This window comes from Carcharodon carcharias, chromosome 4, assembly GCF_017639515.1.
Source record: "Carcharodon carcharias isolate sCarCar2 chromosome 4, sCarCar2.pri, whole genome shotgun sequence".
NCBI lineage: Eukaryota > Metazoa > Chordata > Chondrichthyes > Lamniformes > Lamnidae > Carcharodon > Carcharodon carcharias.
In genome coordinates, this window is record NC_054470.1 from 35091375 (window position 1) to 35108310 (window position 16936).

A 16936-nucleotide genomic window follows, 5' to 3' on the forward strand; every position below is an offset into this window, starting at 1 on the left:
GTTTACTTATGATTATTTTAAGTGCAACGTGCAGAGAAATGTGCAACAGGGGCACTTGTCAGCTCTGTGCTTGTAAACAACAATGCCGCGAATTTTCCAATACCTCGAGAGTCGCCAATGGGCTAGTGCGTATGCTTTCTCGACTATTCCAGGGAATTGCACGGTCCCCGGGATAACGGCGACTGAACATTATCTGAGAAAAAGAACGCCTTGTTCATAAATTCAGTTTGCCAGTCAGGGGAGGAGGGGGGAGGTGTCTGCTGTGGCCTAATCTTTTAAAATGTGAACCTTCGATTCTTTTCAGCGACTTCGTATTTGTGCACCAATCTCAAGGGGTTCATTTTGTCATGGTATTTTTGGGACATGAATAACGTTTAACTGTGTGTTCGTTCCAATATGTATACATTTATCTCGTTCAGTAACAATTTGCATTTATATAGCGCCTTTAACGTGACACCCCGTTCCAAGGAGCTTAAATAGATAAGGGGGATTAAGTTGTAATAAATAATCGACGTAAAATATAAATTCGCGCCTATTGGAGACAGCAGAAAGGACATTTGGGAATCCAGCAATATCGAGGGTCTGTGTAATAACAGGGATCTGTGTAATAACAGTCACAGTTCGAATATTGTCAGCAGCAAGCACTTAATCATTCAATGTCTCGGCCAAAACAAACTTTGTAAAGATCTCATCAAATCATTAGTCATTGCAAATCCCCGAGAATCGCTTCAGTCCCGTGATCAATGGAAGGGCTTAAAGGCTGGGCAGAAGTCGCTGAATTATTATGCGCTTTTTTAATGAAATTCCACTCCTGCTGAGATCTTCCCTGCCAGTTTTCCATATTTCAGCCTGGGAAACGTTTGGTGCTCTCCTGCCGTTGCCAAACGTTAATTGAAAACATTTCAGGGAAAGTCAGATTGGGGGCGCGAATTGAAATTCCAATTGAATCCTGTCCTGTACAAGACTCAGGGTATCACCCACACAAGAGCCTACAAAGTGAGCCTTGATTTCTTAAAGGAGCAATCTTTAATCCTGCGAGTTGCTGAAAGAGGTGACAGGGTCACTTACTGAAATAAGCATTTGTGTTCCTTGTGTATAACGCAGCACGTCAGATGGGCTAGATGCCTTGGCCGTGGTGTTGGAGCTCTGCATTGTAGTTTAGCTGTTTAGTATATTTTCTCAAAACCTGCTGCAGTTTATTTAGCTCCTAGAATGGAGAATGGACCACAGCAGATTGGGGATGGCGGTAGGCAGCACCATAGTTCGTGGCTTCAATCCTAGTTAGATTAATTTTATTTCCTTGTATTCTTAAAGAACACACGTCTACCTCCACCCCCACCACCCCCCCCCCAAGAAAATAATTCTTAACGTTTAACGGTGGCTGACCAACCATTTTAGTACAAAGATCGCCTTTAGTAGAAATATTTGCAAAGTATCTGTATATGGTAGGTACTCTACATTAGTTTTGGTCGATCGATCCCCAACTTTCTGACTGTTATAACAGTCTATAATAAATACTATGATGAATAATATTACTATACAAACAGAAAATTCTGGAAGCACTCAGCAGATCAGGCAGCATCTCATGCAAAGCTATCCATCTGAAACATTAACTGTGAGCTCTCTCTCTCTCTGCAGTTGTTGCCTGAGCTGCTGGATGTCTCCAGAATTTTCTGTTTTATTTTCAGATTCTCTGCAGTACTCTGATTTTGGATAAATAGTAATATTTGTTTGGCACGAGCGTGGCCATTCCCCCATCAACTTAATGGTTGCAAGGCCTTCCAGGTGTTTCACATAGAGAGAAGGCTGGTAAAATGGGCAGCCACATAGCCAATGAAATTTAATGCAGAGAAGTGTGAAGCAATGTGTTTGGGAATAAGAACGAGGAAATGCACTATGAACATATGTACAATCGGTGTAGAAACAGAGGGACCTGAGGATATCCATATACATCATTTTTGTAAATGGTAGGACAAGTTGATAAAGCCGTTCATGGATCATATGGGATCCATAGCTTTATAAATAGAGGCATAGGGTGCAAAACCAAGAAAATTACACAAAACCTTCACAAATCACTGATGGAGCTCAGCTGGAGCATTGTGCCCAATTCTAGTTACCACAATTTAGGAAGGCCTTGGAGAGGGTATATTGGAGATTTACCAGAATGCTACCAGGGGATGTGGAGCTTCTGTTACATGGACAAATTCGAGAAGCTGAGATTGTTCCCCTTACAGCAGTGAAAGTTAGGAGATTTACTAGAGGTGTCCAAAACTATAAGGGTTTTAATAGCATCAATAAGGAGAAACCTTTGACTGGCAGGTGTATTGATAACCAAAGGACACATTAAAAATAATTGCCAAAAGAGCCAGAGGGGAGATTATGATAAAATTTTCGTTGAAAACACAGAATTTTATTATCAGATGTGTGCTGCCCGAAAGGGTGGTGGATGCAGATCTCTTACAACATTTCAATGGGAATTGGATATATACAGTACTTGAAAATGAAAAATTGAAAAATAGCAACAGATGGGGTTGGGGAGAGAAAAGGGTAGACAGCAACAAAGAGAAACAGCTGCAGAGAAAGGAACCACAGTAAGTAGGACAGGAAGTAAGACAGAGTGAAGCAGCACTAGATAAACATTAAATTAAACAAGAAACAACCAGAGATTGATCTTTCAATTAAAAGCACAAATATACATTTTCATATATATTGAGAAAGAATGGGGAAGCGGGTCTAATTGGTTAGCTCTATCAAAGAACTGACACAGTTACGATGTGTTGAATTGCCTTCTTCAGTGCCGTATGATTGTATGAAATGTAAATTCTAATAAAGATGACTAACAGCTATTGATTCTGTGGAGGAGCCACTGCTGATTAACAGTCATGAAATATTTTAAAATCCTTTCAGGTAATTTACATATTGTGCCCAGTATTTTACATTCGCAACATTTACTCAAAATAAACTAATGGGCTACAAAGTTCTGAAAATGCAGGGAAGATTTTCATTGTGCAATCAAATTGTAAACCTGTTTATAAAAAATAGGTTTTGGATTTGAACAAACATAATGTACAATCAGGAAATCTTTCCCTATGCAGTATTTCACTGGGAACTAAATCACACCTTTTAGATTTTTTCCTCCCCTCTGTGTCTTCTCCTTTAAGTGTTGGCTAATAGGTCTCCCAATGGGCAGAAGCAAAAACAAGGAACACTTTGCTCGTTACAACTCACTGTTGGTTAGGAAATACTATCTATTACATTCAGAACAATAGAATTTTGGGATTGGGAACTTGATCAGCCTTACCAACATTTCACATTCCTTCCCTCAAAAGGATAATACCAATGTAAAGAAATTGTTTCTCTGCCAATGGCCTAAATTACTATTTATAGATTTGAAAATGGAACTCTCTTTAGAATGTTCAGGTCTCAGTAGAGACCAGTAATGATTTTATTTTTGTTTTGGAAATCCAAAAACCAAGGTATTTATTAAAAGAATGAAGCCACAAGTTTCATTGTTTAAAACAAAATAACGTTACTATTCAAAAATCAAAGAACATGAATACTATTAACTACACATTATCTTAACCAATCAATTACGTTAAATATATTAAAAAAACAATGAACATAGGTACTTATACTCTAAACTGATCTTCTTAACTCAAATTTCCTTCTACACCCCTTTGACTAACACCCCCCCAAAAAAAACTCAAGTCAGGTATTATTAGAAATTGGTCTGAGTACTCTTTCAAAGAATTGTATAAGGATTGAGAGTTCTTGTGCCTTCCACTTACCTCTGGTAAGGTTGTCTCTTCAAATCTCCTCCAACCTTCCCTTAGTTGTAAACTCCCAGTTCAACCCAGCCATCGCTAGCCACCTCAGGTCGGAACTCTCGTGGTTCTAAAGTTCTTTAACTTTGGAGTCTTGCATCTGGAAACTCTCTCTTTCTTCTCGGCTTGGCTATCCCAAAAGTCCAACTCATTGTTAGTAGGATCCTTCAGTTAACAACGGATTTAAACCCTGTTAGCCAGCACACAATTGGTACACAAAATTTCAACTGAATCCTATTTGAAAAAGATGTTTCCTGTATCCAGCTTGTTATAAACAAAACTGCTTGAAAGAGAACTGCACCCCAGGAATCGAATCTTCTCTATAATTAACTTCTTATTGTCCTTTTTTCTATTATTTATCTCACAGGTAGCTTGGTTACATAATCAGTTCTGGAAGCCAATTGCTTTTTGCAAGAAATCATCTCCCAGAGAAACCTAGTTCTTAAAGGCACCATCACCCCAACATAAAACATAGGTTTTCCCCCAAAAGCACATGGGCTACCACAAGAAGCAAACAAAATTCAGCTCATGCCAAGTTTGTTTCCATTTGTAAAAAATCTGCTGGCTTTTGGGATTTTGAACCACCCCCGTACATTGTACAGTGATAGTTTTAGTCTATTTCACATGTTCCTGTTCCATCATAAATGGTCAATTTCATCTGCATTAGCTTGCTAGCTGTACCTGCACAATGCTATGCATGAATTATTAATGTCAGTTTTTCACTGGTACAATTGTTCAGCCAATCAAAGCACCTGTGAAATATTAATGTTATTGATGCCAATTGTTTAGTAAGTGTACCATTTAACTAGAATTCTTCATAAATACAAATGTGGAATAAGGAAATTTGTTCATAATGGAAATGGGGAAACCTAAAAAAAGTCTGCTTCAAGGCCTTTGCATTTACTTACACAAGATTGAGAGGTGTTATGTGGATTAAATTTTGTTGTCATTGATACTATGAATGAGGGGTTTGTGACTGACACTTTTATGAGGTTGTAAGATGAGAAGTATTTTCAAAGTAGATTCTCAAAGGCTCTTTGCTTATGTTGTCAGTTTCAGGAGCATTTCAGGGACTTGGCAGGTTGCCAATGGCTCATTGATTCTATATAGTGGATACTGGAAGAGAAGGTATGGCGAATTAATGGGAGGGGGGGCATGGAATGGGCATGGTAGGTATGAGAGGCCATGGATGGGAGGGTGGTGGTAAAGGTGGTAAAGGGGAGGGGTAAGGACTAGAGGGCCTAAGAGTGAAAATTACAACTGGGCCAATACCCCAGTAAATGGATGCCAGCCTTGCCATCTGCCCACCTCCATTGCCACTTCGGGGTCTTCCTCCGGAGGCAATGGGCCCACCTCCAGCCCCTGTCCCTTCCCAGTCACAAAAATAGGGTGGCTGGGCTCCTTGGATGGAGACAAGATTGCAGGATCAGGAAAATTCACAACTCCTGATTCCCATCTCCATGATGAAAATCTGGCCCTGAGTGCTTATGAAGAGGCAGGTGCACCATTGGCAGGATTGTCATAGAATGTGTAGGGGTTGGAAAAGCTGATGGAAGGCTGGTTTGTAACATAATACAATCCTAATTAGATTTACAAACTGCACTTAAGCAATACGTCCTTTTGAGGTACATTGCAAGATCTGCGCTGGGCAGTTCAAACATCTAAAACATCATTTGAGCACCCCAGAGGTCTCAGTGAGTCTGTGGATCATGTATCTTGTTGTAGTTATGCTCTACTAGATTACAGCAATGACTTACCGGTGTAATGAGTCATGGTTTTAGTGTAACAACAACAGCTTGCATTTATATAGCAACTTTAATACAGTAAAATGGACCAAGGCTCTTCACAGGAGTGTTATCAAACAAAATTTGACACTGAGGCACATAGCAATATATTAGGGGAGGTGACCAAAAGCTTGGTCAAAGCGGTAGGTTTTAAGCAGTTTCTTAAAGGAGAAAAGAGAAGCAGAGAGGTTTAGGGCTGGAATTGCAGAGCTTAGGGCATCAGCAACTGAGCACCAATGGTGGAGTGGTGACAATTAAGGATGTGCAAGAAACTAGAATTGGAGAAGTACAGAGAACCTTGAAGGTTGTACAGGTGAATGAGCTTATAGGGATGGGGAGGGGTAAGACCCATGGGGGGATTTACAAACAAGGATGAGAATCCATGCTGGATTGAAAACTAATATAGATCAGCGAGCACAGGAGAGAAATTGAAAGAGATTTAGTCCTAGTTCAGACAAGAGTGGCAGTATTTTGAATGATCTGGAGTTTATGGAGCGTTCAAGTGGAATGCTGGCCAGTAAAATAACATAATGCTCTGCTCTGAAGAAGAGTCATACGGACTCCAAACGTTAACTCTGTCTTTCTCTCCACAAATGCTGTCAGACCTGCTGTGTTTTTCCTGCACTTTTTGTTTTTGTTTCAGATTTCCAGCATCTGCAATATTTTGCCTTTATATTAAAATAACATAATCGTTGAGTGTAGAGTTACCAAAGGCATGGGCGACGGTCTCAGCAATAGATGAGCTGAGACATCAGTAGAGAAGGGCGATGTTGCGGAGTTGGAAGTAAGTGGTCTTGATAATGGAGAGGATATGGAGAAAGTGCAGAATTGTGTTCTCCTAAAAGTGACCCTTTCAAGGCATGCGTTAGGCTCACCATTGCCTTCTTAAGAGTAATTAGGAATGGGCAATAAATGCTGGTCTAGCCAACGACGTCCACATCCCGTGAACAAATACACTTTAAAAAATGATTGAGTGTATGAATTCTGAACACTCTTGAAAAAGTACATGATTTTTATAATGTGATTGCATCTATTTTGCACACCTATGGAATAATACCCTTTGATGTTAATGTACAGCATGGAACTATAGAAGATTGTCAGATGGCAAATAGTATATTTAGTATGGTATTGTACATAGTATGAAGTCTGTCTCCTTAAAAAGTCATAATAATGAAAAATGCATCTGCATCTTCTGTTACTGATTGATGCCATAGAGTTTACGGGTCTTTACATATTAAATAGGGTATCTGTCATAATTTTTTGCAGTAGTGCACAGAAAACTAGTTGATGACATAGATTTCTCCTATGCATAGATACTATGGCATATAGGCTGAAACATTGATGACATTTATTGAAAACAACAGCAAAGTGTAGATATTAATTAGGATTGCAAGTCTGGACTTATCAGATGTCAGATCTTATTCGCAAATTCCATGCTGCATCTGAGTTCCCTTGGGCACTGATGTTTTTTAAGACCACGAGCTTGATCTGTATTCAGTACAGACAGTGGAGCATGGGTGGGTCGTGTTAGTGTTCTCACATGTCCTCTGGGTAATTTCTGCTTGCCATAACCTTTGACCAATGCAACAGTGAAATGTCCAAAAATACTGTCAGCTGCATAAAAGAAAAACCTCTTCCCATACTTGTGCAGCTGTTCAATGCAGTTTGTGAACTGGAGCAATTCCTTTCACTGCTCCAATGTTGTCTCAAATTATGCAAGGTGAACCCACAATTATTGGGAATTCAAAGATTACAGGATTTAGTTTTCATGAGTTTTTAACAAGTTAAGCAAGACTTACATTGACAACTTCCATAGTTTTTCCTTAGTCATGTATGCAAAGAAGGAATTGCAGGAGAGAACAATTAATATTCATTAGGATGAGCCCATAAAATTACGCAGCATAAACACCCATTTTATTCAATTGATAAGTTTTACAAATGGGATTTCTTTATTCTTTCATGGGATATGGACATCGCCAGCATTTGCTCCCCATCCTTAAAACTGAGTGGCTTACAAGGCCATTTCAGCGGGCATTTAGAGTCGACTACATTGCTGTGGATCTGGAGTCACATGTAGGCCAGACCAGGTAAGGACAGCAGATTTCCTTCCCTAAAGGACATTAGTGAACCAGATGGGTTTTTACAACAGTTGACAATGGTTTCATGGTCACTATTACTGAGCGTAGATCTCAATTCCAGTTTTAATAATTAATTGAATTCCCTCCATCAGCCGCTGTGTTGGGATTTGAACCCGTGTCCCCAGAGAATTAGCCTGGGCCCTTGGATTACCAGTCCAGTGACATCACCACTATACCCACCATCTCCCCTCACAGATATCATCCTTTAAGTATCATTAAAGATGTAATTATTTATGGTGATGAATTTCTGAAAGTGAATGAGCATAGGAATTTCATTATGATACAAACTATAGAAATTGTCTTGTAGAATTTTTTTATCATTTCCCCCCAAAACCATATTTTCTTTCATTTAATCAGAGAGTGTCTGCCTTCAGGTACTTGAAATATAGGTTCACTCATGCAGTGCCAGGAACATAGTTGGGCAAACACATTCACATAGAAAATAAAAGAAAATTGGAATCTGTATTGAGTGGAGTACCACTGTAGCAATTGTTATGAAATCATCTTTCCTCTTCATAAAGTTATTTGTCTCAACCACGTCCTATGGTAGTGAGTTCTATATTCTAACCATTTTCTAGGTAAAGAAATGTATCCTTACTTTCTTACAGGATTTATTATTAACTATATTGTATTTATGGACCCTAGTTGTGGATTCCCCCACAAATGGAAACATTGGGCTGCACTTTTCCAAAGAGGATCAAATCCTGCTAATGGGGCTGAAAGTGGGAGCCGGCCCTGCTCTGATCAGATTTTGGGGCTCTGGCGGCATTTTACCAGCGGTGGCCAATTCACAGGTCCCCAGAGCTGTCTGTTTAGAGTAAGGCAAGGAAACGAAAGAGGGAAGTTTTGTAGAGGTGGTTGAAACCTGCAATTGGAGATGGGTCCTGTTCTAGCAGTGGCATCTTAGATGTGAGAGCCATTGTTGCTGGCCAGCCGTGCTCTGGGCCATGGAGTAGCCATTAAGCAGGACTCCCCTCCGAGAACCTACTGGCAGGGGAGGCCACCGGGGCTAACTTGCAGTCTTGCCATATGGCCACAGCCCTCTTCTGATGTGGGAAAATGCCAGCAGGGAGGGAAGTTGGACCCTTCATTTTCTCAAGGGGCCACACTGTGGCCGACCACACCACTGACCAGTACCCCATGGTGGCAGGCTCCCCTTGCCATGCCTTCCCCCACCCCATTACCAGGCCTCCCACCTCGCAGCCCATCTCCAAAGGGCCGGGAAAATTCAGCCCATTCTTTCCACAGTTACCCTGTCTAGTGCATTCATAATTTCAAAGTCCCCTATTCGGTCTCACCTGAGTTTTCCTGGTCTTTTCCGACAGTTCTAACCTTTCGGTTCTGGTACCACCCTTGTAAATCTTACTTGCACTTTCTCCAGTGCTTCTCTTACAGCAAGCAGACCAGCATGGTGTACAATGTTCTAACCAGGGTTCTATACAAGTTTAACATAATTCCAGTCCTTTTGGATTCTGTACCCTTCGATATAAATCCCAGTACTTTGTTGGCATTTTAATTGCTTTGATGACCTGTGATGCTATTTTTAATGATTGGTTCACCTGTCTCCTGAGATCCCTTTGCTTTTCTACCCCATTCAGTTTCTCCTTTTCCAAGGCACAGGCTTTTCCTACCAAAGTGAAGCACCTCATTATCCATGTGAGTTAATTTGCCACTTAACTGCCCAGTCTGCAGGTCTATAAACAGTTTCCAAATCCATGCAAAGGAATGCAAACTGTATTTAAAGCAACGTTGTAAACATTTTGAAGACCAGTGAAATAGGTGGAAAGATACGTTGCTCAATCTTTTGATGTTTGTGTTCGATTTTCAGCCCTAAGAACCATTGTTCATAAGAGACCAGAGTGCAGTTTCTGCTTTGTACCAATGTATTAGTGACATTGTTAATATCGGATAGTTTTTCCACCCAACTGCAGTGTACAGTGATGTGAGACCTGCTCAAAAGGCTGTCTCACGTGACGTGGTTTGACTTCACTTGCAGCATAACTCGGTGCCTTGCTGATCAGATTTTGAGTACTCAGGCAGTCTGCTGGATCAGTTGGGCACTTAATAAGCTAATGGAGGTTTCTTTGATTGTTTAAACGCTTGGAGGATCCCATCCATGCTCTCAAAACATTTAATATTTACTAGTGGGGAGAATGCATTCGCGAAGCTCTATTCCAGCACTCAGAGTACGATTCCCAGCTGTGAATTGTACTCTGGAGTGCATTCAGACTAGAATGATGCAAAGTTTGACTCCTTCAGTGAGTTTCGCTTGGTTTTGCTCTGGAGTCAGATGATTGCAGGACTAATGCACATGAAAGTTACTTACCTCAGACCAGTGGTACAGTGCAGGTAGAAAGATTTCTTTAAATCAATTTGAGCTGACTGGAAAAGGCTGCGTGATAGAACTGGTGTCAAGCAACGCTTCTGAAAATCATAAAGCATTTCATGGCATCCTGTTTAAATGTTAAGTATTGTATTTCTTTCAAACAGCGTTATGCCATTTACCTCTTGTTTATTTATTCTTAGTATATGATCTATTAACCTTGGCTAAATTGTACTCATAAATGTCCGCGAGTTGACGTGAGTAACTAGCTCTAATTCCCAGATAATTCCCTGAGTTTCCCGGAGCTGGAAACTAAATTGCTTCTTACTTTCAACACTCCATTTTGACATTTACATCATTTCAGTCAATGTATAGGGAAATAATATGGCCACGAAAAATTGTGGAGATGTAGCTGCTCTTCATTAGAACTATTCATTACAATCCATTCTGTCTATTTCAGTTAATCACTCATCCCCTTTTGTTTGACACCCATGTTTTTAATTTTGAGAGTTGTTCTAGCAAAGTTTGTGGAAGATAATTCACTTTTCGTTTCCCTGAAGTGCACTGTAGTTGGACGCTTCATTTTTTTTCCGTTTTTTGTCTCAATATTGAACTGTATTTTTATTAGCCATAACGGAGGATGGAAGCTCACACAATTTAGATAGGTAACAACCTCCTCTACCCCGCCCTTCATGCATACAATGTTCGGGACCACCGTATGGGTTTTGTAAGCTATTTCATTCTCTTTCACTGTCAATCATAAAAAAACACATCTAAGCACTATAGATGGATGATTTAGTCATGCCTATGAGCCAACACAACACAAATATTGCCCGCATAGTTCACCTCAATGTCCCAGACGTGTTCATGCATTACCTTTACAATATATGTTTTGCATATTTTAACGTTTATCTGTGAATGTCTTTCCCGCAATGACACTATTGAAATTCTCTTTTTTGAAGTGGTGGCTGGAGTCTGTCACTGTGCAGATATTCGAACAATTCCCATTGACCTCTTAATATCGCATCTCCTTTGTGTGGTACAAAATTTCCTTTAACGACTGAAATATAAGTTTCCCATAAATCTGACAGTGTAGAGCAAGGCCTGTCAAGGTGCCGATGTTTCCCTTGTCATTTCTTGCAGTGTCCTGTCAAGTGCATTATACTTGCACTTAGGCCTTGAGTCATTTTTCTCTCACACCAGCATCTTTTGTCTCTAAATAAAACATTTCCACAATAAGCAGATCTAATTCCTACACGTTTATGATATAACAGGGGCCGCGGACTGCCACTGTGCGGATAATCCCTAGGCAAAGTCACTGTATTGGTTTTGTAAGGGGTCACCTAAACATTTGGTAGCTGAAAGCATTCCTTCCACAATAACAATATCTGAAGCCCATACATTTATGATGCACCAGAGGCTGGGGGTTGCCAGTGTGTAGATATTTCCCACATAATTCCCTGCAGTTTCCTAGACGTGTAGTATGCTAGAATGAAGTGCCTCCTCATTGTTTGACTGAACTATTATGTGCTTAGCATTTACATAACAAAAGTGCCACTCGACTTCCCCGATTAATGCAGTTGAAGGGCTCTTGTGGTCCAGTAATAAACATTGTTGAAATAATTTATTTGGAGCCCTGGTTACTCGTGGGAGAATGATCACTGCGAGTTAGCTGATTGGACAATCAATGTTGTTGTCATGATGGTTTCATAAACACCAAGTACTATGTTTTTTCTCTATTGTGTCTTGTATACAAAAGGTCTGCTGTCTGCCAGGGTGATCAGTGGACCAAGAGACCCTCTCTCCATATACTGTATGCTCACTGTCAGTTAAATGAACTGCTCCTTGTTCTCCTGTATTGTTCAGGAGTCCCTTAAACATTCTGTCACAGAGAGCGAGAGAGAGAGGGGAAAAAAGTCCTCGCACTCTCTCAACGCTGTACCTCGGAATTCATTCCGTTCTGTGTGCTGCCGGTCCAGCGGTGGCGGTCATTTTACCATAGCTCCACGCAGCATTCCTTCAATTAATCAATAGATCAGCATGCCCTGTTTTTGCAACCGATAACATTTAAACAAATCCCTGATCGAACTATCTCAATATTTATTAATTATAACGGAGATTGCGGTGCCAATAATGAACCAGCTAATCTGGCGGTGTGGCGTTTGAGAAATGTTTCTTTGCAAGTTAATGGTTGCACTTACTTTAATGCGAACTTCGAAAATAAAACTTTGTCAGCATTTCTTATTGAAATAAAATGCCCCCTGAAATATTAAAGGAGCATCAGGTTCCATCTTATATATTAAACAATAAAATAATTCCAGAATATTAAGACTTAACTAGTTATTGCGGTCAAGTGAAACGTGGCATATTTTATTATATACTGCGGTTTTAAATAAAGACTGTCCTCCTCTGATATGAAGATAATGGTTCCTCCACTGTACTTGTCTGTCCCAGTTTCACGCTTGCTCTGACTGTTGCCACTCTCAGGGTGAAGCAGTGTCATACAGCAGCAACTCCGTTTGCCATGCTGTTTGGCTGGTGATTTATTTTAGGCAGATGCTATTGACAGCCGCTTGTAAACCAGTCCCCATTTATCCTGTCGGTTAATTATCACTCCAGTTGCTGGACCTCAGGCTTTGCAGTGCTAATGTTTTCACTCTTTGCTGGGGAAATCTCGGTGTGTCTCGTACAACAAAATGTTTTTTTTTACAATGGAAATAGGGAATGTTAAATCTACTTAAACTAACTGTAAACAGCCAATATTCAAACTATGCACATAGAAACTTGTCTAGTTAGCAAACAACGATTTCACTTCGGGTCAACAGGTCATCTTTTAAAACATAATATATTTACAAGACCAATACGTTTGTCAAAGCCACAGGTAGTTAACAACATTAGTCTACGGTTCTAAGTTATAACCCTATCTTTGCCTGTATTTAGATTTACAAAATGGAAAGGCTGTCAAAATAATTACAATCAATCCGGTTAGACGCGAATAAACGTTATCAATGTAAACGTGCTTTGAACGTGAAAACGAGCGTGTAATTGCAAAAGATTAAAAATAAATTAACTTTGGTCTATAGGAGAACTGAGGAAAGCTGCTTCCGGGAAGACTGTACCCACTTTAAAGAACAAGTGAATAGGTGTGCAAACAGTTACTTACAGCGGTTACAAATGTAAGCATAAAGGTTTCTCTCTACGTAAAATCCGCATAATAGGGTTGCGGTCGTTAAACAAATTCGTCAACCAAAGTAAGTTTATTTGTGGGCACAGTTAAACTTTTGACTGGGCTTCCAACCGCAACATTGAAGAATAAAATAAACAGCAAGAGAAAAGATAAATAAACTTGTCCTGCGAGCCTGATGTGGCGCGACTTACTTGAGAAGGCATGGGTAATCCTCCAGAGGACTGAGCCTGCTTTGTGTTAAATGTTTAAAGATTTCAAACGACGGAGTTTATTCCTACTGCAAACACTTCTATTTACAAGGTCAAGTATACCAGCACTCGACGGGTGCTTAAGAGTGTAATTATTTATCTAAGGGCGTTTGAGTGAGGATCAGGAGCCCTGGCAAGGGAGCCCATGCTGAATGCCCTCAGAAAGCGACTCAAACTAGAAGATGGATATGTATATATATGCATTGATTCACTGAGTCATTCCTTCTTGTAGCGATTTTGCATCCTAGAACTAGAATAAAAGTACAGACTTCTAGAATGTATTCAGACCGAACAACTGCAATCCTTAGCACAAATTTATGGTAAAATGTAACTTCTAACAATTCTCCCACACAGTTATTACAGGCATTACACTAAAGGAATCCTGACACTGAGCAGCTCATCTGGAAAAGTGTAAAGGAACGCTACTTTTCAGAGCAACTAGTTCCTAGCCGAAACATAATATCGAGACACAAGTATGATTTTTCCAAACCCTTTTGTATATTCAGTGTACAATGAGCGTGTCAGTCAGTGCTGCTTGGTCAGCCACCAACAGCTGTGATGTGCCTCCCCTTGCACCAGTATATTAAAAGTAAAAATGACTTCGCCTATGATTAGTAATTTAGAGCTCTCCGGAGTCATTGGTTCAAAAATACGAAAGGCCAGCGGAAACCCAATTAATCGAAAGTCAAAGCTCGACCCAGCTGTCAGCTGTGAAAACAGCAAATGTGTTGGCGCTGGAAGTTTGGGGAACTTAGTACTTTACGCGCTCACGGACACATTATCAAACATCGCGAAACAGCTTAGTAATATACCCAACGAACCGCCAGCATTTTCACTTTCACTCAACTCTGAACAGACACGCACAGTCTTGCGAAGTTTTTTTTTTAAACTAGATGACTCTTTATGGCTTCTATGAAAATACAATGTTAACGGCAGCCTCACAAAGTTATTTTAAAAGAACAATTTCTATCAAGGCCAATTTTTTTTATATCTCTCCATTTCCAAAAATACATATTTAAAGATAACCTTTTTCAAATCTATATGTTGCATCTTAAATTGTTCAATTGGGATTGCCGAGAATTCATCATAATTCAATTTCCCTTTAGAATAAGTATTGAAATCCTGTACCTTCGCTGGTAAAAGTATCACTGCATTATTTCACAGCTCGATGCTAAACCAGAGCCGTGGTTAAGTCTATATTTCAATAAATTATTCCCCAAATGTATACATTTGTAACTTTATACACACACGACTGGTTAAAAAAACACCAGTCATATAAGATTTATACTAGTTGCACCAGAGATTAATTCCACACCTCTAATACAACTGAAAATACAAACAAATCTTACCAGAATTAAATTTATATAAAGGTCTATTAAATTGTCTTTTTTATATTGAAGATGGCAGTGCAGAGCTTCCTTTTTGAAGAAGGATAAAAGTTGTATTGTTCATTTATAACCGGGCGACTAGTAGTAGTAGTAAAATGGATGCCATCAAAGTCAAAACATTAGGCAGTGGGACGCTGGAGGAGGCTCTGGCGCTTGGAGCGTACCTGTATGTGTCTCTATTCTCATCATCATAACTGATAGCGTTGTCTCCTGGGTCTTCTTCATAGTCCCAGTACTCATCCAGCTCCACGTCCGAGCCGCTGCTGCCAGAGCTATGCTCAGGTCCAAAAAAGCAGAGTCTGGCCATGTTGTCCTTGATCGCCTCGCAGATGGGTCGATCGGCTCCGTCGCAGACACATTCCTTAAGGAGCAAGGCTTTAGGGATGACCAGCATGCTCTCGATCACCTCCCGGCACTGATCCGTGCATTTGATGCCGTTGAAAAGTTTGCCGCAGTTCTGGAGGTAGCGGCGCATGGCGTTGTTGCACTGGGGTTCGGTCTCGCACTGCAGGCGGGCTTCGGTGCAGCCCATCACCCCGTCCCAGTTGCGGGTCCTCGGCAAACAGGGCTCAATGGCACGTTTGGTCCTTTTGCACAGCTCGTCCTGGACGCAATCGCAGTTCTCCAGCATGGGCCCGTTCTGCGTGTGGTTGAGGTGGATAAGAGCCGAGAGGCAGTGGCTGGGACACCGTCTGGTCTTCAGGCTTAAGACGGATTTGCAAGCCTCCATATACTGCTCGTACGCAAAGTTGCAATCGGGCTCGACCTGGCACTGCACGATGGCTTGCCAGCAGATCCGCCGGGCCAACACTCGGGAATTGCTCAAAAGGAACAGTAAACAGACGAGAAGGTGGCTCCCGATTCGAATCAAGCCAGCGAGACTTGCCATCGTCTTGGTGTCTGAAAGTTTTGGAGTTTGCTAATTTTTTGCATAAGGGATGGCTGGTGTCACGCATCCATTCAGAAGTCCTGTGCGGTGCAGCAGAGTTTCTTTCTCACTATGTTCTGCAGAGTGAGGAAGACTGTGTGCTTCTCGCCTGCTTTTCCGTCAACATACTGCAGGCAATGCTTCCCAGAGTTTGGCTACGGTTCTTTTTACAGGAAAGACTTCCCTCCTCCCAACACACAAAAAAAACCCAACGTGCTCTAATTACCTCGGCAGCGCCTTATTATCTATTCAACAAACTGCAAACAAATAGCGGAGCAGCCCCTCCACATCCTGGTCACTCAGGGCTCCTTTCCCCGCCCACTCGGCTTGTACCGCGGGATGTAATTGGCCCACTCCTCCCCCTCCAGCCCTATGATTGGCTCACAGCGCCCCCTTCCCATCCTATGATTGGCTCGCTGCGTCCCCTCCATCCCTATGATTGGTTCACAGCTCCCCTTCCAGCCCTATGATTGGCTCACTGCTCCCCCTCCAACCCTATGATTGGGTCACTGCTTCCCTTCCCGCCCAATGATTGGCTTAACATCGCACCCCCTCCCACCCCATGATTGGTTCACAGTTGACAAGTGGAGAATGTAATTGATGGCTATGTACACCAATCAGCTTCCCGGAGCTGGGTTCCAGGCAGTTTCCTCTGGTGCATGCATTCTTTTGTAAATTCCCGCCTTGTTGGCTGGATCGGGCCGAGTGTGGGGTTCCTGCCTCAATCTTCCCCCTTCTGGCCCGGCTGCTGCTTGATCACTGGTTGCAGTTTATGGGAGAGCAACTTCCACACGGAGACTATCTGAATCCACCACCTCCTCTCCCTCCTCAGGGCTGCACCCGTTACCTTGCCGGACCTCCAGCTGAATCTTGCCCCATCAAACTAAACTAAAAACACAACCTGAAAAGTATTTTGGTTGTTGCGAAAAAACAGCTCCACCAGAAAGTCTACATTTGCTTGTTAAATTTTTAAAGAACATAAGTTATGTAGAAGCTCAGCCAATTCGCTTGAAGCAAGATTTAACCATTTGGTTTCGATTCGAAGTATTTAAACTTTCTAATGTTGCCTTATTCTGTCAGAAAAAAAAATCTGTATTAAGATTATTTTACTCATTT

At 41.2% G+C, this 16936-nt stretch overlaps 1 protein-coding gene across 1 annotated transcript; it reads right to left on the minus strand.

Moving 5' to 3' along the window:
- Positions 1-12412: 12412 nt before the first annotated feature.
- LOC121277411 (growth arrest-specific protein 1-like) lies at positions 12413-16071 on the minus strand. Its single transcript, XM_041186844.1, has one exon. It carries the CDS (start codon positions 15779-15781, stop codon positions 14957-14959), a length of 825 nt encoding a protein of 274 aa, XP_041042778.1. The 5' UTR covers positions 15782-16071; the 3' UTR covers positions 12413-14956.
- Between the last annotated feature and the right edge of the window lie 865 nt (positions 16072-16936).